Genomic DNA, 22,455 nt, shown 5'->3' with positions numbered 1-22,455 from the left:
AGGGTTAATAATAATTCTAGACATTGTTTCAGTAAGAAACAAAAATAAGTAGGAGAGATTGAGTCTCCCTGCCGTAATCCCCGGGACGGTTTAAAGAAGGGCGTGTGAGGACCATTTAACAAAATCGACAAAGAGGTCGTAGAGATATTAAAGACCAAGTTACACCAAAATTCTGAAAAATCCATTTTTGTCATTACGAAAATGAAAAATTCCCATTCGACTCTATCAAAAGCTTTAGACATGTGAATTTTAAGTCCCATAAGCCCAATTTAGTTCATGCCCACTAAAAAGGACTCCCGGTTGGCTTTCCTATTCCATCATCACAACCGTTAACATTTCATAAGAAAAAATCTAACCTCAAAACTCAGTTTCAGTTTTACTTTCACTTTCACTTTCACTTTCACTTTCACTCTTCTGCTCTTTCTTTTTCCTGTCCAAAATAAGAATTGCAGCTAAAACAAATCTTTGGGGTTTGTCGATTTAAGGCTGTCAATTGTTGGTCTAGCGACTGAGAGGTAGGGATCCTCCTTACTGGTTTTCGTTTTTTAAAATTTCTTCTACCCTAATTCCATTATTTGATTTGATGATTGATTTCATTATTTCAATTCATAATCTGGGTAGGTCGTAATTACCATGATTGCTTGATTTCTTAATTTGTTTCTGGGAAATTGAATTAGGGTTAATTTATCATTCTTTCCAATCGATGAGATTCTCTTCTTAATGAATGTTTATCAAAGATTGAGCATGGTTTCTAAATTTCCTACAATGAATTCAATTTTTTGTTTAATGGGTATGTAATTTGGAACCAATTTTGTTTGGTGCTTGTGTTCCAGGTTGTGGTGTTTGTTTTATTGAATGATGATGGGGGTGGGATTGAGAAAGCAGATGGAGGGGGCTTGAGTTTTTAAGCTCACTCTTAGAGCCCCTCTTAGACAGAACACGGTATGTCCTTGCAAGAACTCTATATTTGTGTTTAAGTTACATTCTGCAGTGTGTATGCTTGTGTGGTGAATATGGAATAAGAGAATGGTGTGGTTGGAAGTGGTCAAAAGCTGCATTCCCTTAAAATGGTTTTGACTGATGTGGCATTTACCTTGTATCATTGCATTTATATGTTTTGGCTGTTTGTTGCGGCCTGGAACCATCAAGCTGGTTCAATGGGGATGTTCAAGTTGCATAATAGACCGTCAATGATATCTCTAATCTCTTCGAAATGCTTATACTCTATACTAGTATACCATGTTTCCTGGTGCATCAAATGTAGCTAGAATTGGCTTTAGAGGACACTTATAAGCATGCCTCGCTTAACTACACAATCATCCCCCAACAGCCAATGCAATTGATTGTACAATACCATTGTACCATAGAGCTCTTGCATTTTTGTATAATCATAGCTACACAGGTCAACCGTGTGCACATGTGTATAATCTTTCTGTTGGTTGTAAAATAATTTTTTCTTGAGATTAATGTTAATGTTGATACTCGAATATAATTGATGGAATATTACAAATTTTGGTAGACTGCATACACTTTTTTAAACAATTTGGATCTTGTGGTGAGACTTTATAATGAATGTCTGATCACATTTTCCAAATAGACCTTTTACCATTTCCTAGTTTGAGCTTGGGGTGTAGTAGAGGATAAGCAACTTGGTTATTGAGGGATAGCTCTGGTGAGGTTCAGAAATATATTCTGTGCATTTCATCTAGCAGGGTTTGATCTAATACGATAACGTCTACTTTACTGCCTTTTTTCATTTCTTCAAGAACTGCTACTGCGCTTATTATTTTCCATTTTTGTTTTACTCCAAAATCTTTATTCTCAATCTGCTTAGTAGAATTTCTTAGCCTATATATGCTTATTGATGGATGGATATGAATTTGGGAAGAGTAGAGTCGCCATCAAACCAAAGAATGTTTATAATATTGTAATCCTTAGATTTTGGTTCAGCTGCATTTTTAGTTTGCCTTTTAAGGTGTTCCGTGTTGTTCTTGTATGATCCTGCTTATGAATCTACAAACATTTGAATTACGGATACTAAATCAATTTTAACATCTAAATTCCGCAGTTTCCCAGTTTCACTATAGATAGGGATATAAAGAGATAGTGCACAGAGGAAAACACCCAAGAAAAAGAGTATCTGGTAAAATGAAGAGGGTATGCATTTCGTCTGATGATGATGATGGTAGTAGGTGCAGTGGTAGCATGCCAAGTTGGGCTAGGAAGAATACGAAGTTAGATACTCTTCTGGAGAGGTTGATTGATTCTGTTCTTTTAATGAACAACAAAGTGGAGGGACTAAGTAATCGAGTTAATGCACTTGAACAAAAAGTGAATGAAGAAATTATGCTTGGAAGGAAGGAGAGGACCGAGTTCATGAATGAAGTGAAGTCGGAGACAGCAGAACTAAAGAAATCCCAAGAACAGGAAAAGACAGTATATGTCGGTTCTCATTTGGTTTCCAAATTATCAAATCTGCAAAAGCTAGTTAGAAATGGATTACCTGTGGATGATGCTAGTGACAGTGAAGGCTGGAGGCCCTGGACTAGTCATTCGGTTGTGCAGCAGCCAAGTGGGTAGGATAAGCTTTCGGGTGTGCAGCAACCAAGTCTGGTGGATGGTCTGTGGCATAATGGCTGGCATAAGGATTTGATTTCGCAGCAACCAAATGGGGTGGATAGTCGGTTGAATTTGCCGCAGCTTAAGCGGCAAAAGCTGGCCGAAAATAAATTACCGGTGGATATTGCCAGAGACAGTAATGGCTGGAGGCCCTGGGGGTGGGATAAGCTTTCGGGTGTGCAGCAACCAAGTCTGGTGGATGGTCTGTTGCATAATGGCTGGGATAAGGATTTGATTTCGCAGCAACCAAATGGGGCGGATAGTCGGTTGAATTTGCCGCAGCTTAAGCGGCAAAAGCTGGCTGAAAATAGATTACCTGTGGATATTGCCAGAGGCAGTAATGGCTGGAGGCCCTGGGCTAGTCATTTGGATGTGCAGCAGCCAAGTGGGTGGGATAAGCTTTCGGATGTGCAGCAACGAAATCTGGTGGATGGTCTGAGGCATAATGGCTGGGGTGAGTGTTTGAGTTTCCAGCAACCAAATGGGGCGGATAGTCAGTGGAATTTGCCGCAGCTTAAGCTGGAAAAGCCGGTTGAGAATGAATCACTTGTGGATACTGCGGGAGGCAGTAATGGCTGGAGGCCCTGGGACTAGTCATTTGGATGTGTAGCAGCCAAATGGATGAGAGCATTTGGATTTACATCAACTAAATGGTTGGGTTGGTAGAATTCTGTTAAATGTGTCGGATTGTAATTGGAGTAGGGATGAAACATGGGATAGCGGCAAAAGTCTGGAGGACCTGAACATAAATATATAGCAGTATAATTTTCCAAGACCAAATGTAGACGCGAAAATTGCGACAAATTCATGGAGCAAGTCAAGCATATGGTTTTCACGGAGTAGACGGTGTTATTACTAGTGGGTCTGTACTAGTTTTTCCTTTCTTTCTTATTTTCCCTTTTGGGTAGGCAAATTTTAACTTCAAATCAGCTTTTGAATTAACTCTGTTTTGCCCTTTAAGGATGTTGCTAGGATTTTCTGTAAGCTTTTCCGTTGCAAGCAAAAAATGTGGCATGCTGACCCGATTAAAGGACGAGTATAACAAGAAAAAATTCCAAATCTAGCTGATAAAACAATAACCTAGACTACTATTTTGAATTTGACATGATTTAGCACTGGTGCTATTTCTTCTTTGGCTATTGCTGGAAAAGCATTTTGAAGGAAGTGAATTGAATATTCTTTTTGAGAAGTTGATTCACAATGTACCAGGGTCAAGTTCTACTGTACAGTTCAAGTTGTTTTTCTTGTGTTTCCTTACTAGTTTCTCTTGAAGTTTTGTTTTATAATATCGTGTCTTCTGAATTATCTCTGTATGAAAATTACAAAAGTCACAACTTTTCTTTCTTGCCTATAGATGAATTTTTCTTATATCGGCCAATTTGTATAGGCGTACACGATACTGTGCAGAATTTCTATGTGTGAGTTCTAGCTAGTCTGGTTTTAAGATTCTCCAAGTTTAAAGATTAAATAGATTCTGTTAACAACAAGTAGGAGCAAGATTAGTCCTGCCCATATAAAAATCTATCACCTGCAAAAAAGTATGGGTGCAAAATGAATTCGTGAAAGCTGTCGGAAGAAAATAGCCCTTGACTACCCTCATCCATGTTTGGAAATCACAGGCTTGCAGGAAGGAGCGACCATATGAAATTACATAAGAAGAACATTTACTTATATCAGTTTGTCGAATATATATTCGTACATATATATCTATTTAATTTCGATAGTTATCAAAATATCCGTTTAAAGAAAATATCATGTTTAAAAGTAGATAAATTATTCATTATTCATCTCCAAATATTTTTAGTTAGCTAATTAATTTTCGATCTTTTTTTAAATATGTAATCACATTAAAATATACTTATCATTCATTTTAGCTCACATTATACTAATGTAAGAACAAAATAATTGTGGCCTTTTGTTTTGGTGTCCCCAAGCAAGGCTTACCTTGATTATATGGGAGGGCCGGCCCTGACCATATCTATCTAGGATCTATTTTTCACCATAAGTAATTTATTCCATCAAAAGCTGGCGGTATGCTACTGAAAATCTTTCCAAAATTTGACGTTAAGCCTCTCATGGTGGGATTGGAGTTTCGCGTGCAATTAGGTGTACAAAATACCCGCCTACCCGGTGACCTGCTTTGTTTCGTCTGAGAGTAAGGGAGCCCATGGATGCATTCGTTATGGGATACTGGACTTGTTAGCCTACCTGTTAGCGTGTTAATTTTAGGGTTATTTAATACATCGTGTTCTCTTCTTGCTCTAGTTCTGTCGGCCGGCAACTTTTACACCTTTAGTTAATTAACTTGCTCTAGATTAGGTTTTCCTAGGATCATAGGCATGAATCAGATACTAAAGTCAAAAATAGTTCAATCGAGCTCACGGATCTATCTAGGTCATTCATGATCGAATCTAAGGAAAGCTATTAGGAAATATTAGGAAATAATATAGGAGACTATAATTAGGAGATATAATTTAGGTTAGTTGGAGTTATACTTCAAGAGAGTTCTAGAAGAGTTCTATTTTAGAGTTTGGTTTATGTTAGGAAAGTGTCTATGTTTAGAGTTTGATATTAGTTAGGAAAGTGCCTTGAGTGGTCGTCAAGTTTGTGAACAATATAAATAGGCTGTTGAGCCATGAAAGTTGACACCGAATTATTATCAATGTAGTCTTTTATGCTTCCGCGTTTATGCTCTCCTCTCTCTTGCTCGATCCTTAACATGGTATCAGAGCAAGGTGAGAGGAAGAGAGAGGAGAAGGAGAAAGAGTTAGAGAAGTTTTTCATCCAAAGAGAAGTTGAAGTTGCTGCGCAAAGTTACAGAGAAGTGTTACCGGTGTTTTTGATGAGAAGAGTTCGACGCAAAGATCAGAGAATGAATGAAGACTGAAGATTGGCAAGCAAACATGGTTGGATGGTAATTGATCATCGGTGATGGAAGATAATTGCTACCGATGATATTGAAGATGAATGATGAAAGCTGAGTAGTTGTTTAAGCAGATGAGAAGGATTTTTTCTAGATTAGAGAACAACAAAGGAAGTTTGGGTGAGTTTTGTAACGGAAAACCAAACCGAGGACCTGATGTTGGTCAATGGCAATCGATTAGTTCTGGTTGCGTTCGGTGCCATGTTCCGTAGTCAGGTTAAAAGAAAACAGACGGAATGGGTTTGTTTGCTGAATCGACATAAGAATAAGTTGGAGCTTTATGTGAGATTGGTTTAATCAAACCCGTGAAAAGAACTGTTGCTTCTGTGTGATGTTGAGAAACGATGAGGTTATGATGATGATTGGAGGTTATGGAAAGAACGTGACTGAAGTTGGAGCTCGAGAAGTCGTGTTGATCACGATGGTTCTATGGAAATAAGACGTATGTTGCTGCTCCAAAACCTAGTGCAAACTGTGTCCATGTATGTCTACACCAAGGGACAAGACGAGAGTTAAAAAAAAATTGGTTGATTGATACAGAAGCGTGACTGAATAATTGTCACAGTTGGACAGAAGTGTTACTGGGAACATAATGGGTGTTACAAAGGTAAATGCACAGTTGCGAGAATTGTTACGAACAACAGTGTGATTCAAGGACAGTTAAGTGTTATTGAAGAATTTGTGGCAGAAACATGGTGATTGAAGAGTTTGTGGCAGAAATTTGGAAATCCTACAAAGTGTGGCAGACTTTGTGTTAGTTATTGCTTGTGGCAGAAGCATAACAAGAGAAAGATTGTGAGAGAATCTTAAAAAAAAGAACTGTGAAGGTTTCGCAACAAAAGCGTGACTGGAACAAGAGAAGAAGAAACAACATTCATGTTGTGAAGAAAAAAAAAAATCACCAAGAGGTGATGAGAAAAAGAACAAAAATAGTAGGTTAAAATCCTATGAGTTGTCGAGAGAGTACACAAAGTATTCTATCGAAGAAACCAAGAAACCAAGAGTACAAAAAGTATTCTACCGAAGAAATGAAGAGGACAGAAACGTCCTTAAACTACGAAGAGGACCGAAAGATGTCCTTAAACTACGAAGGGGACCGTAATGTCCTTAAACTAAGAAGATGAGACCGAAATGTCCTTAAACTACGAAGGGGACCGAAACGTCCTTAAACTACGATCTGAAGATTTTTTTTCACAAAAGTGTTGAAAAAAAAAAGAAGAATAAAACTGAAGTTAAATTTCTTTTGTCCAAGATGGGCATTCGTGATCTACATGCTCCATCTTGAGGGAGGGTATTAGTAAATAATATAGGAGACTATAATTAGGAGATATAATTTAGGTTAGTTGGAGTTATACTTCAAGAGAGGTCTAGAAGAGTTCTATTTTAGAGTTTGGTTTATGTTAGGAAAGTGTCTATGTTTAGAGTTTGATCTTAGTTAATTAGGAACGTGCCTTGAGTGGTCGTCAAGTTTGTGAACAATATAAATAGGCTGTTGAGCCATGAAAGTTGACACCGAATTATTATCAATGTAGTCTTTTATGCTTCCGCGTTTATGCTCTCCTCTCTCTTGCTCGATCCTTAACAAAAACTTTTTTCTCTTCAAAACCCATTGCATGGGGTGATGACCTTCCTGCAAAGAGTTTTAATCCTAGCATGAAACTAGTCCAAGATCTTTGGTTAAACGAATCGAAGAACAAGAATTTGGTGTACTCTCCATTCTCAATCAACAACGCTCTAGGTTTACTAGCTTCTGGAGCAAGAGGAGAAACATTAAAACAGATATTAGGCTTCCTTAATTCTGAAAGCCTCAGCACTTCAAATTCTGTTAATTCTCAACTCATTGACAAGTTGTTGAGAAAGACACAAACCGGACCTAAACTGTCTTTCGTTGGCGGTGTTTGGATTGATAAATCAACGTGTTCTATAAATCCTTCATTCCAAGAAGTTGCTCGTGCAGTTTACAAAGCGGAAGCCGAAACTGTGGACTTCTTAAATCAGGTAAGAAAATCGTTATATTTCTAGTACTTTGTTTTGAGTTTTTTTCTGTTGGTTTTATGTTCTATTTTCATTGTTTCGCCGTTGTAACTATTTAATGCACGGACGCTAGAGCAGCCAAGTGCTGAAGAAGGTGAACACATGGGCTGAAAAGGAAACCAATGGATTAATTAAAGGTCTTCTACCTGTTAATGCAGTCAATGAATGTACACAATTTATATTGGCGAATGCACTCTATTTCAAAGGAAGTTGGTATAAACAATTTGAACCATCAAAAACTAAGATTTCAAAGTTTCATCTCCTCAATGGAAAACAATCAGTAGACGTTCCCTTCATGTCATCTCCAGGCGATCAATATATTAGTTGTTATGATAGCTTTAAAGTATTGCGACTCCCATATCAAAGGGATGGGAAAATCCCTCCTCATTTTTCTATGTACGTAATTTTACCCGAGCAACGTGATGGGCTCAGTGAATTTATAGAAATGGCGATCTCCGATCCTTCTTTTTTGAATCAATATCTCTCATCAGATTATTGTAGTAAGGTTCCAACAAGAGAATTCAAGATTCCCAAGTTTAAAATTTGTTTTGATTTTGAAGCAAAAAGAGTTCTAGAGAAAGCAGGAGTAGTTTCACCTTTTGATGAATCTAAGGCAGAGCTGACTGAGATGGTTAATCTTCAGATGGTAAATGGGAATACTTTTATTTCAGGGGTTTTTCACGAGTGTTTTGTTGAAATTGATGAAAAAGCAACTGAAGCGGCTGCTTCTACTGTTACTGTTGTGGTGACTAATTCTCGTCCAGTTGATTTTGTGGCAGATCATCCTTTCATGGTCATTATAAGAGAGGAGGAAAGCGGTGTGGTGTTGTTCATGGGACATGTCCTTAATCCTTTATCAAACTAGTCTGTGTCTGTCAAGGACATGCCATTAAATAGTTAATTTCTCATTTTTCTTTGATTCAAGATTTTAATATAATTTTCATGCAATTTCCCATTTTATTACGTATCTTTTTCTTTTCCCCCGAAACTTAACTGCTGAGAATAACATACATAATACACAACTTGAACAAAAATGCAAACAAGGTAAAGATAAATGTTTGGTGTCTTCCTTTGAAAAGAGTATATCTTTTACATGTATTTTGTGAGTGACAACAACGATCTTATGCGTAAAAAGTTGTCGATAGTTTTCTATAATTTTTGATTTACAAAGAAACTGATAGTATCATTAACTGTGGTGAGTAGCATCAAGACAAGGGTTAGGATAGAATCAAGAGAACTAATATCCCAAACAAGCAAATACAGATATGAACTACTGTTTCAATATGATCCCCACAAAATCTACACAAATCGTCGTAACTGGGATGCCTCTTCTATGCGTATTGTCCATTGTTTGACATCTATTGAGGTACGCTCTCCAGGGAGAAAAATTATTTTAATAAGTTCACATGGTTGTTGTGCACTAGATTCCACAATAGATGGACAATTATTTTAGCTATAATTGTTGGTATTGTATTTTTTCGTGCCTTGTGATTGTGGGCAACTTATAACAACGAATTTCAACCTTTGGCAAATAACTCCAACAAGATACAACAAACGTGCACGAATTACAAGCATGGGTGCGAGGTGACTTCGTGACTTATTAAACGAATGCTATATGAATTTCAAGTAAAAAAGAAATGAGTAATTGTACGTATTTGATTGGATTGTATACACTTCTTTGAGAAAATGATTTACAATTGTTTCTTTTAAGAATTAGTCCTATCCATCTCACTCCAACCTGCTAAAGTCATACAAATTTGAAGGACACATTGTTACAACGTCGTAGCCAGACGTAGGCTAAGTTCTATGGTCTTTTAATCTAACGGCTAGATTGACAATTCACATCAGTTAGGACAGTTTTCTAAGTCTTATGGTAGTGCTAATCTAGCAAATAGTCGCTGAACAGAACAACGTTGGGCGCTGAACAGTTATGCGCTGAAACCAAGGGCAGAATGGAACAGCGCCTTTAGGATGCGTTTTGGGTTACCGGGACAAGTGAATGCTTCACTCATTCTTTATGTAGAATACGAAATGGACACTTTAGCTGCCACGTGTAGGATGAAGCACGGTCAATTGTGCGCACAATCACATTTGAATCTTACGTACCTATTCTCTACGCACATCCCAACGAATAAATTATGCAAAGATAGCCTACATAAGCCATGCAGTAGCTCTCAAATTTCGAAGTGGGGTACGTACTTCTTTGAAATTCATAGCACTGTGTAAACAGTAGTTGAACGTTGTGACATGATAAAATAGGCAGCGCTGAACCATCCAGTGTTTATATCCTGGAATATTTGCCTAGCACCGAATTGTTCAGCATTGGGACCATCTTTTGAGCGCAGAACAGTTCAACGTTTCAATCTCGCTGCTACTTGAACTGCGAGCAAATGCTAGAAAAGAGGAGTAGACAGAAGTAATGTTAATTTTTTTTCCACATTTTTTTTTTCTTAATTTGCAATACTTTTTGGCCAATCTAACATCTCAATCTAGTCCATAGGAATTAGCTTAACTAATAAAATTCCTCGTAGGACGTTTTTTGGAAAGCCCAAAACAAAAGGATTTACGGAGAGCCGAGAGAGAAGGGAGAAACAGTCGAACATATATATTTTCGGCAATCCGGTTAGTAGGGTTTCATATCGGGTAAGGAGGGGGTTTAGGGTTATTTAATAAGGGTTTGAAACAAGAAAAAATCTGAGTTCGGGAAATTAATTAGGGTTACAGTTTTTTGATTTTTCTTTGCAAAATCTGAGCAACAAGGCGAGTAATATTTCAACAAAGTTCGCAGTGATGCTTACACCGCAGAGGGCACTAACACCTGCCATGAATGATGGTTCATCAACAGTTCAAAACCCTAAAAAATCAGATTCAGTATTTTCTGAAGGTATTATACCTCCGCCTGTAAATTTCTTAGAAGAGAATGGTGGGAGGGAGTGATGATTGCGATGGGGATATGAAGGTATGTACGAGGTTTAAAAAAGCGCGGTTGTTTGATGAAGTTTATTTGGAGAAAAAGGATCGAGCAGCACTAGTCGAAAGGGTTTGTGAACTTGAAAGGAGTTACTATTTGAATATCAATACAATATGGGGATTCTTTTGATCGAAAAGAAAGAATGGACTTCACATGAGAAATCTAGTAATCTGATCTCAATTTTTGAAGTGGAAAGACGCGAAGAGAATCTGAGAAATGCTTTGGGGGTTCAGAAACAATGTGTGGATGATCTTGAAAAGGCTCTACGTGAAATGCGTGCAGAGTGTGCAGAAACCAAGTATCATGCGGATTTAAAGATGACTGAAGCACAGGCTTTAGTTGCTAGCCTTGAGGAAATATCTCTGAAAGTTGAAGCAAAATTGCACGCTGCTGATGCAAAATTGGTTGAAGCTAACCGAAAGAGTTCTGAAATTGAAAGGAAACGGAAAGACGTGGAGGCTCGTGAAAGTATACTTCGAAAGGAAAGGCAGTCGTCAAATGCAGAGCGAGAAATGAATGAAACAGCTATTGCTAAACAAAGAGAAGATATGGGTAAGTGGGAAAGAACGCTGCAAGAACGTGACGATGGACTGATTGATGGCCGAAGAATCCTCCACGAGAGGGAGGAGAAGGCAAGTGAGATTGACAGAAGCTTGAAGCAGAAGCAGAAGGATGTCAATGAGATAACACAACTGATTTAGAAAGAAACGGCAAGATTGAAGCAGAAAGAAAAGGATTTAGACACTAGGCTTGCAGATTTAGTTTGCAAAGAAAAAGAAACTGATACTTGCAAAGAACAACTATAGATTCAAAAGAAGGAACTGCTCTCTCTTGAGGAATTGCTTCTGAAGGAGCGTGAGGGTCTGAAACAGGATAAGAAGAACTTTGAACGCGCATGGAAATTACTGGATGAAAGGAAAGACGAGAGCACTCAAGAGCTCAAACAGGTCAGGGAGGAGACGGAGGGATTGGAGAAACTGAAGCAGGCTGAAGAAGAACGTTTGAAAACTGTGAAGTGTGAAACACATGAATATGTTCAGGGGCAATTGGAATTGCTTCGACGTGAGAAAGAATCGTTCAAAGCTGACACGGAGCATGAGCGGTCAGTTATATCTGAAAAAGGTCGCATTGAGCATGAAGATATGCTACGTGATTTTGAGGTGAAGAAAAGGGAGTTGGAGTCTTGGAGATTAATATGCAAAACCAGAGAGAAGAAATGGAAAAAGAATTAAGAGACAAAGAAAAGGCTTTTGAGGACCAGAAGGAGAGAGATCTTAACCATATTAATTACTTGAGGGAAGTAGCAGAAAAGGTGTTGGAATTTTAAGTTAAAATTATTATGCGAGTGAAAATTAGTTTTCAAGATTTAAACTCCAAGAGATGTGTTTGGGTTATGCCTTTTCATTCAAAAGATACCTAGTCATGAATAGGTGTTATGGAGAGTCATCTTTGGCCATGGAGAGTCACCCATGGATGAAAAGACACCTTGTAGAGTCACCATTGACTCTGTATAAACCATCTCTTACTTTTGTTTTGAAATAAGTTACAATGGGTTTTTACAGGTTTTTGAGAAGAAGAAAAACAAGTTTCCAAGTCATGAGTCATAGTCATTTAAGAGCACAGTAATTGTCAACATTCGCTGGCCTAAAAGTATTGTAGTGCTGCTTACTATAAGGCGTGATCGTTGTATCTTGGAAGGCGACATCCGTAGAACCGTGAGCACCGCATGCGGGGATGAATTATCATTAAGAAAAGAGGATTACCTCGTCTCGATCAACCACTTCAATAAGTCTTTCTAATTCTTTCTTGTTAGTATTTTATTCGTTGCAGTAACATGATTTCCGAGAAACCGAAACCACATATAATTTCCAACAATCTTAAAGACAATTCAGTATTTTTCGGTTTCTTAGGGAAATATTTATTGCTCTCCTTAGAATGTTATTCTGTGAAGCAGGTATGTTTATCACCATGATTCTGATATGCAGAACCCACTGTTAAAACATGCAGCACGGCAAATCTTGTTCAGTGCATTATTGATGATTAGTTTATTCTATTTTAACTAACTCATGCATGATTTGGTTGGTGCTTATCATTCTTTATCAAATAAGTGTAAGGGATTAGTTACAGAACACAGCCACATCTTTCGTTTGATGACTATAATATGTTTGCACGACTTTAATCATGTAACTGTAACCGCTCGCATGGTTTAGGGACGCCCCGGTTACGATGTGGTCGGGTCACATATATTTTGTACCTGGCTTCTTTTTATTTTCTAACATCTATTTAACTAAAAAACCTGTCCCCGACTAAATAATTAGATAATAAAACATTTTTTCAAATTTTTTCTTACTTTATCACACGTGTCATCATTTAAAGAAGGACCACATACTTAAAGTATGTGGCCCGACCACATCCTTAAAGTATGTGGCCCGACCACATCGTAGCCCCACCGGTTTTGGGAATTAACTACAGAGACACTAATAACTGTTTCCGACGAAGGATTGTGTTTTCAGGTTAACGAATCTCTGGCTTTAACTTTTCGGGTTAAGTACAAAACCCAGTAATTAGGAAATTGAGTTCTGATCAAGTTTTTGGAAATTTTGGGTTTCATGGCTATTCTGAAAGTGTTGATGTTTCAGACATCCTTTCACAGGGTAATGCAAAGAATAGCCAATTGAACGAAAAACCAGAGAATTAAAAATTCGGTTACTAATCGGTTACGATTTGAAATTCATGTTTAAAGAAAGACATGAATGGTGTCTCTTTGAAGAGACGCAAGTGAATCTGTACATTGATTCACATGATGGATGATCAGATTATTACGGGTTTTTCTCATACCATTTTAAGAACGCAGGACACAACTCTTATGAAGAATAATTAAGATTGTGAGTCAAGGTGAATCGGTTGGTCATAATCCAGATTGGAACCGATTGGTGATACGGTTCACATGGGCAGGAATCTGAAAACACTCGGAGGAGTGATATATCAATTCTTGGAACTAGTAGAGATCACGAAATGATAGAGAGAGAAGGAACACATTCTTAATGTAATCACTTGATATTGGAAATGGAATGTGATACTTAAATCACAAGTCTGTTGGTATTTACTGAATGGATACAGTACTGAAAATTTACATCGTGAATCGCATTTGAAAATCTGCGATTACAAATGTTTGGCGAAATCTGGCCCTGGAAATGGAGATCTAGACCACTCTGTGTATTGATTCCCTTTACGAGATCAACAGCGGGACTTGGTGTTTTTAACACACAAGTAACACAACAGGAATTCTTTATGAGTTAAAGGTTTGATTGGACCTTTGTGCATGGTTTCAAAGTAACTGATAATGGTTCTTCATCGTGGTTACAAAATGCAATGCATGAAATGTATAGAAGTTTGTTCTTACATTTAAGATACAATCCATAATGGATTTAGTTGTACGGAAAGCGAGATGAATTCTATGTACCATCAGTAGGTGGTATATGAGAATGCTTGTGTATACAGATACTTATGTAAGAGAAATAAGTGAAAACAATTAATGCAGCAATATTTCCCCTTGGCTGTGCAAGCGCAATTCTGATTGTGCAAAGCACCAGTGGTAATGGTAGTTTCATAACATAGAAAATGTCATGAAATGTGGGGGAGAAGACTGTATTACCAAAGTACTTGGGGGAGGAGACTGTATTACCAAAGTACTTACCAGAATACTCTTGACCGTACAAGTTAGTACCCTCTAAATGTGGGGGGTTCAGACTCCAAGACATTTCTCATAAATGGGTGACTATGAGAATTGGTCTTGATTTTGGCACCAATTTGCGAAGGAAATAGCAAAGCAGCGTTCAGGCTGAAACTATATGGTGAGCATCTATAACCGGTACGGCACAGGATTGTGGGGGTTGTAATATAACAAGAGTGTTCTAATGATAAACTCATCAAAACGCGGGTGCCAAAAATGGTGTGTTATGGTATGTTCCTACAAATACGAGGTGAACGTAATACCATAAAGCAATTGCTCTCAAATGCACGAATATAAAAGAAATAGTGTTTGGGAATTGTATCAAGCCGACAAATGATACAAATTCAAGAGAGAGCTTATAATTGCATCATCGAGGGGAATGGGCTTATAGCCTTACTAAAGAGTAAGTTGCAGCTGTAACCCAACCTAAGCGATTGGAGATCCCATGGTTTAGGTTCAAAAGGACAAACTAAGTTGTGACGAACTCGCTAGATAACACTGGAAGAGATTTTCTCTTTCCCACTCCTATGATAAGAGTCAATGTTGCCTGTCACGTGAGATTTTCTCTTAATGACTCCTATAACTTAATCTAACTAAGAAAAATATGGCATGATACTTTCAAATAGGAGATCACCTATATGAGTGAGAAGTGGGGCCGCTTCTATGATAACTTTAAAGGCTAGGTTAATCTAGAGCACTCATAGAATTCCAAGAACGTTCAGGGCCGAAATGGACACAACCGAAAATTTGATGATTATAAGGAGATATAATGTGTGAGATTTACTATCCACTGATTGGCTAGTAAGTCCGATAAATTTTCACTAGGTTTGGTTCAAAGCCACAAGCTACCATTTATCGATGCATTATATTTTCTGCTTGTGCTCTTAAAAGTTTTAAGTTTGTTGTGTCGGTATTTTCACTCATGTGGGGGACTGTTGGAATTTTAAGTCAAAATTATTATGTGAGTGAAAATTAGTTTTCAAGATTTAAACTCCAAGAGATGTGTTTGGGTTATGCCTTTTCATTCAAAAGATACCTAGTCATGAATAGGTGTTATGGAGAGTCACCACTTGCCATGGAGAGTCACCAATGGATGCAAAAACACCTTGTAGAGTCACCATTGACCCTATATAAACCATCTCTTACTTTTGTTTTGAAACAAGTTACAATGGGTTTTTACAAGTTTTTGAGAATAAGAAAAACAAGTTTTCAAGTCATGAGTCAGAGTCAGAGTCATTTAAGAGCACAATAATTGTCAACATTCGCAGGCCTAAAAGTATTGTAGTGTTGCTTACTATAAGGCGTGATCTTTGTATCTTGGACGGCGACATCCGTAGAACTGTGAGCACCGTATGCGGGGATGAATTGTTTTTAAGGAAAGAGGATTACCTCGCCTCGATCAACCAATTCGATAAGTCTTTTTAACTCTTTCTTTCTTGTTAGTATTTTGTTTGTTGCAGTAACATGATTTCCGAGAAACCGAAACCGCATATAATTTCCAACAAAAGGAACCGGAAGACATGAAGCTGGAACGGGCTCGGATGGAAAAGGAGAGAGAAAATTGCCACACAGACAAGCAGCATCTTGAAGAACAACAGCATGACATGCAGAAAGACATTGAAAATCTTGATAACTTTATAAAGGGACTCAAGGATAAACGTGAGCAATTTCTTCTTTAATTTTCTCAAATTTTTTTTATGTATTAAAAAAATAAATCTATTATGGTCATTGGTCGTTTAATTTTACAACATCATCATGCGAAACAAGAAGAAGCAAGAAGTAGTTACAGTGATGGGAATCCCTTCATCATGAAGGATCAAAGTGGCGCAGGTGCAAGTGAGGTCCCCAGAGGAAGCCATGTTTCTGGTAGAGAGATTGTGTAAAAGAGTACTAGTTAAGATTTACTAAACTTTCACATGGTGTTAGATTTGAAGTTCGCATTGAATCATTTAATGTCAATTATGATGAACGAAGATCAATTATTAGCTTAGGAAATTGCTGTTTCAGTTGGCTAGTTTCATAGGTCTTTGTACCAAGTATTTTTTGATTTATACGCTTTCGATTAAGCATGCTGCTTATGGACCAATCTTTATATGGTTGTTGTGTACTGGATTTCACGATTGATAGACCTTTGTGTGGTCGATTATTTTACCTCCGTGGGCACCTTATAACAATGAATTTGGATGTGCGGCAGCCAAATGGATCAGATAAGCATTTAAATGTGGATAACCCATACGAGGGACAATGCAGTGGAGGTTGGGGCGGTAAGTTTACTGATGACCTGCAACCAGTTAGGGGTTAAGGATGGTATGGATGGCATGGTGAAAGCTGGCACAATGAAGAGTATCTCAGTAGAAGGTGCACGCACAGTAGCGGCTGGGATGATGATTATGATGGTGAATAATGTATGGAGACATTGTGATAAATCTATGGAGCAAGTCTTAGTAACCAAAAGTATGGTTTTCATTGAGTAGTCATTACTAGGTGATGCGGAATTCTGTACTAGTTGATTTTCCTTTTATTTTTGGGAAGGCAAATGTTAAACAAATTAATCGGCTTTTGAATTCTTCTTGCTATCCTTTTTTCACGAGTTTTTTTTACTAGGAAAATAACCAAAACTATCTTTTAGAATCTGACATATATGATTTAGCATTGGTTCTATTCCTTATCTTTTAGAATCTGACATCTAGGCTAGGCGCATCCATCAAAACAGGCATAGTAGATATGGATACAAACACTAGGCCTCGGCTGCTTTAACCAAAGAATGATTTTTGTAGGGACCATGATTTTTTTGGGGACCATGGTCTTACTAGGCCATCTTCCCTATAGTTATAAGAGGTGTCCTACAACATTGAAATAACTAACCTACCCTTAACCTAATTTAATTTAAAACCAACACAATAACCACCTCTCTCTTTATATATATATAACCACCACCTCCTCTCACCACCACCTCCCACCACCGCCGATTACCACCACCACCACCAACCACCGATTACCACCACCACCGCCGATTACCACCACCACCACCACCAACAACCACCGATTACCACCACCACCTCCAATTATCACCACTAACAACCACCGATTACCACCACCACCACTATATATATAACTTAATTTAAAACATTAACAAAGATATTTTCACAAACCCATTACTTGTCATTCGTTTTTGGTTGAATAAATGAGAACTAATCATCAAAATGAGTTGAAAATGGAAGTTGCAGAGAGGTTTAATGGAGTTTTTTTTCAGTAAAAAGTTCGGTTATCACAATTTTTTTTTTTCTTAACTGAACTCAAAGTTCGGTTGATTCGCAAAAAAATACTTTTAACCGAACTCCTTGTATTAGAACAATACAAGTCCATAAGTTTGGTTCGTTCGCAAAATTATTAAGTTTTCTTTATAACCGAACTCTACCTATAAGCCCAGTTCGGTTGATTCGCAAAATATGTTGAAGTTTGCGAACCAACCGAACTTCTAACACTAGGTTATTTTTAACCTGAAGTTCGGTTGGGAACTTGGTTGCATTGAAGTTTGCGAACTAACCGAACACACAAGATGTACTCAAATAAATTGTCAAGTTCAAAGTTCGGTTACCTACCATTTTATCATAGATAACCGAACATTGCACTGTACGACCAAAACGTCCATTAACGAGCGAGTCGGTAACCTGCATGTTTGGAAAACGTAACCGAACTACACTTTCAGGTGTGTCCAGTTACATGTTCTTGACATATGGTAACCGAACTACACTTTCAGATGTGTTCGGTTACATGTTGTTGACATATGGTTAACCGAACTGGCCCAAATTTACATAAAAAGTTTCATTGTTTTGAAAGTTTGGAGCAATTCAACCAACATTATCTAAGTTTGAAGCATACATGGGTACCCAAATACCCTTCCTCCGGTTGTGATTGTTAAAATCCATCGTTTTTCATGTTTTCTTTCTTCATCTTCTCTAACTTTACTCTCTCAATAATTCTACTTCTTTAAAAAAAAAACCCATTTGATTTTTTAATCTCACTAATTATCTTTAACTTAATCATCTCACTAATCACTACACTAACTATTATTAACACTAACTAATCATTACCCAAAATTAATCAGGAGGGTAACTTAATCATCTCACTAGTTCTTTGTTCTTCTGTTTCTTTTTCTATTTGTTTTATGTTCTATTTTCTTTGTTTCACCACGGTAACAATTTAATGTATGGATATTATATCGAAGAAGTGGTGGAGGATCTGAATTGAAAAAGAAACCAATATATGGATTCATCAAAAATATTCTTCCTGATGAAGCAGTCAATGAACATACAACACTTATATTGGCGAATGCATTCTATTTCGAAGGATCTTGGTACGAACAATTTCAACCATCATTTACCAATATGTCAGACTTCTATCTCCTCGATGGAAAACAATCAGTACCTGTTCCCTTCATGTCATCAAGCTCAGACCAATATATATTCGGTGTTATGATAGATTTAAAGTACTATGACTCTCATACCAAAGGGGTAATTAGGAAATCCCTCCTCATTGTTCTATGTACATAATTTTACCGGAGCAACGCGATGGGCTTTGTGAACTTATAGAAAAGGCGAGCTCTTATCCTGCCTTTTTGGATCAATATCTCCCAGTTTATTGTAAGGTTCCAACAAGAGAATTCAAGATTCCCAAGTTGAAAATTTGTTTTAATTTTGAAGCAAAAAGAGTTCTAGAGAAAGCAGGTATAGTTTTACCTTTTGATGAATCAAAGGCGGAGCTGATTGAGATGCTGAATATTGAGAGGGGAACCGAGATAAGTTACGTGTCAGAGGTTTATCACAAGTGTTCGTTGAAGTTAATGAAAAAGGAACTGAAGCTGCTGCTTCTACTGCTTTTGTCAGGCCAGTTAATGGCAAGAGTCTTCCCCATTCAGCTCCTGTCGGTTTCGTGGCAGATCATCCTTTCATGTTCATTATTAGAGAGGAGGAAAGTGATGCAGTGTTGTTCATGGAACATGTCCTTAATCCTTCATGAAACTAGGTTATGTGTCTCTCAAGTGTCACTAACTATTTTAGACCCTCTTATTCTTCTTTGATTTTAAGAGAACTATTTCATAGGTATTGATTTTGATTTTGATGAAAGATAACTTTAATAGAATTTTCATGCGATTCACACTTTATTAATTACTTTTCTTTTTTTTTGCACCAAAACTTAACTGTCGGATAATGTCGGATATAATAACATAAATACAACAAATCTGTAAATTCAGTTCCACGGTGTAACATAACATACATAATACGTAACTTAAACAAAAACGGGAATTGAGTTGTCAAGGGATACATATTTTTGGTATGCATTTTGCGAGTGAACGCATCAATCTATGTGTAAAAGTAAAAAGTTGTCGAAATTATTGGTTTACAAAGAAATTTTTTGATAGATTTCATAAACCTGTAAAACAGTGAAAGCCTCATTTTGACGTGTAACTGTGGTGAATAGCATCAGGAAACCTAATTTTTAGCAAAACAAGAAAGAAAGTTAAATGATAACGGCAGTAGAGGTCACGACTAGCAAAAGCCATGACAAACAAAGTAAAGAAAGAAAAAACCGAAACAGATCCAGGGGAGTCAATGATCAAATCCAAATGATGAATTTATTGATATAAAATGATGCTCATGCAGTTACGGATGCCATGCACGAATCCAGGAAGCTAATAGCAGCTTTATGTCAACCACCAACTTGCTTGCAGTTGAGATTTTCCCTTGGAAAAAGCGGCTACAGACAAGAGTTCCGCTCATCTCGACCCATGCCAGATCCTCCTCTCTACTTGTTGTAAGATCAAGAGTTCAATCATTTGTGCAAGTTTGCTAGTATAGTTCCCTCCCAAACATAATCTGATTCAAAGTTTAAGTGCATCACCATTTGTTTCACAACTGCACAATTTTACAATTTACAAAGCATACAAGACCATTCATTAATGTTTGTAAGCATACAAGACCATTAATTTACTGCACAAGTAGAAGTTGGCCGTAGGGCTGCACATGGGCGGGTATGAGCGGGTATAAGCTAAAACCAAACTCGCACCCACAGACTGCGAGTTTTTTTTCATAACCAACCCCGCACCCACAAACAACGGGCGGGTTTTGTTACCCGCCCGCTACGGGTTGGGCGGGTATGGGTTTAAACGGGTTTAAACCCGCTTTATATTCAAGTATTTAGAATAACTTCTATTCTCCTTGATTAAGTGAGAAAAAAAAAAACAAAACCCCCAAAATATTCATATCTAGGAAGTTCACATATGAAGATTAAGTGTTGAATCTGTTGATTTTTCGATTGTTGTCGATTTCTGGTGAAGATTCGAAGTTGTTGTTGTCGATTTCTGGTAATTGTCGTTCGTAGGTGAAGAAGAAGAACTGAGGAGGAAGAAGAGGAGAGGCCGAACAGAGAGAAGAGTGTAGAAAGTGAATGAGGGTTATCAGTTATCCTATCTACTAGTATTAGGGTTTCATAATGGACGATTAGGATTAGTTTTATCTAATGGTATATAATCTGCGGGTTTTTTGGGCGGGTATGGGAGGGTATTAGCTTAAACCAACCTCGCACCCACAGACAGCGGTTTTTTTTCCATAACCAACCCCGCACCCACAACGGGCGGGTATGGATTAAAAACCCACGAATTTAACGGGTACGGATGGGTTTGGGTATCGTGGGCGGGTCTTGTGCAGCCCTAGTTGGCCGTTAGCCTTTGATTAAAACTCTTATTTGTTTCCTAAGGCCGACGCAAACTGGGTCAAGTGGGTCAGCAGACCCCACTCGATTTTGTTTTCCATGCACTAATTAATTAGATATTTTAGTGTTTGACCCCTCTCAAGTTTAAATATTAGTGTTTGACCCCTCACCAAAAAACTTCTAGGTCCGCAACTTTCCTTATCTTATTACGTCCCTTATTTAGAATTCTAGTGATTTTAGGAATGCTTGTAGTAGTCCTGGAGCAAGTCTATAAATACATACAGTCTATTAAGTTTTGTTAAAGACATCTTACCTTTCGCTAAGCAATTTAGTTGGATTCATACTTTTGCTTCCTTCTTTTTGTGTTATTCTTCTTTCGCTTTTAATTTTTGAAAGAAGAAATAATGGGTGGTGGTATGTCAAGTTGGGCTGGGAAGAATACTAATTTAGAGACTCTGCTGGAGAACCTGATTGATTCTGTTCTTTTGATGAACCATAAGGTCGAGGGACTAAGTAACCGATTCGATAAACTAGAAGATAAAGTGAATGAGGAAATTATTCTTGGTAGGAATGAGAGAACTCAGTTCATGGATGAAGTCAAATCAAAGTTAGCAGAATTAAAGAAATCCCAAGAAGATGAACAGACAGTATTTGTGGGTTCTCATCTTGTTTCGAAGCTATCAAATCTGCAAAAGCTGGTGGAAAATAAATTACCCGTGGATGATGCTAGCGACAGTGAGGGCTGGAATCTCTGTCATGATTTTGATGAAAATAAGAAGTATAAGATTGCTTCTGGAGCCTTGTTACCTTATCAGATCATTCAGTCTTTGAGATTTGAAGAAGAAAATGATTGCAGCATTGCCGAGCTTCAATGGGAGCGAATGTTGGAAGACTTGTCGAGAATTGGTAAACTTAAAGGCGGTCTTGGAATTGCTGATGTGTCGGGGAGTATGACTGGAACGCTAATGGATGTCTCTGTGGCTCTTGGTTTGCTAATATCAGAGATGAGCCATGAACCATGGAAAGGAAAACTTATCACCTTTACACAAACTCCTGAACTGAAAAAGATTGAAGGTGAAACTTTGAGATCTAAGACAGAGTTCATTAGAAGAATGGAGTGTGGGTTTCCACCTGGTTTCAAGAAAGTTTTCGACCAAATATTGCATGTGGCAGTTGAAGGCAACTTGAAGGCAGATCAGATGATAAAGAGGCTTTTTGTGTTCAGCGATATGGAATTCCACGAAGCTAATTCAGGATATAGTCCTCATACCTACAGTCATCTGTCTGGCGGTGACATAGCTAACAATTGGGAGACGGATTATCAGGTGATACAGAATAACTTCAGAGAAAAGGGATACATGAATGTCCCTGAGATTGTATTTTGGAACCTGCGTGAGTCTAGCTCCACTCCAGTTTCGAGTCAACTGAAGGGTGTGAAGCTGGTTCATGGGTTTTCAAATAATA

At 37.8% G+C, this 22,455-nt stretch overlaps 1 protein-coding gene, 1 long non-coding RNA gene and 1 pseudogene across 2 annotated transcripts; all 3 read left to right on the top strand.

The window, feature by feature from the left end:
- The first annotated feature begins 386 nt into the window (after positions 1-386).
- LOC113318255 lies at positions 387-2,403 on the top strand. The gene is made up of 3 exons (XR_003344378.1): positions 387-515; positions 834-942; positions 2,069-2,403. It is a non-coding gene; the product is annotated as an uncharacterized LOC113318255 (long non-coding RNA).
- A 4,792-nt stretch (positions 2,404-7,195) lies between these two features.
- On the top strand, positions 7,196-8,441 carry LOC113271648 (serpin-ZX-like). The gene is made up of 2 exons (XM_026521548.1): positions 7,196-7,540; positions 7,650-8,441. The coding sequence occupies exons 1-2, from the start codon at positions 7,196-7,198 to the stop codon at positions 8,439-8,441; spliced, it is 1,137 nt and encodes a 378-aa protein (XP_026377333.1).
- Positions 8,442-10,496: 2,055 nt separating this feature from the next.
- On the top strand, positions 10,497-15,959 carry LOC113271640 (annotated as a pseudogene).
- The last annotated feature ends 6,496 nt before the right edge of the window (positions 15,960-22,455 follow it).

This window comes from Papaver somniferum, chromosome 1, assembly GCF_003573695.1.
Source record: "Papaver somniferum cultivar HN1 chromosome 1, ASM357369v1, whole genome shotgun sequence".
Taxonomy (NCBI): Eukaryota; Viridiplantae; Streptophyta; class Magnoliopsida; order Ranunculales; family Papaveraceae; genus Papaver; species Papaver somniferum.
Note: the sequence above shows the minus strand (reverse complement) of the source record. Positions and strands in the feature narration are given on the sequence as shown.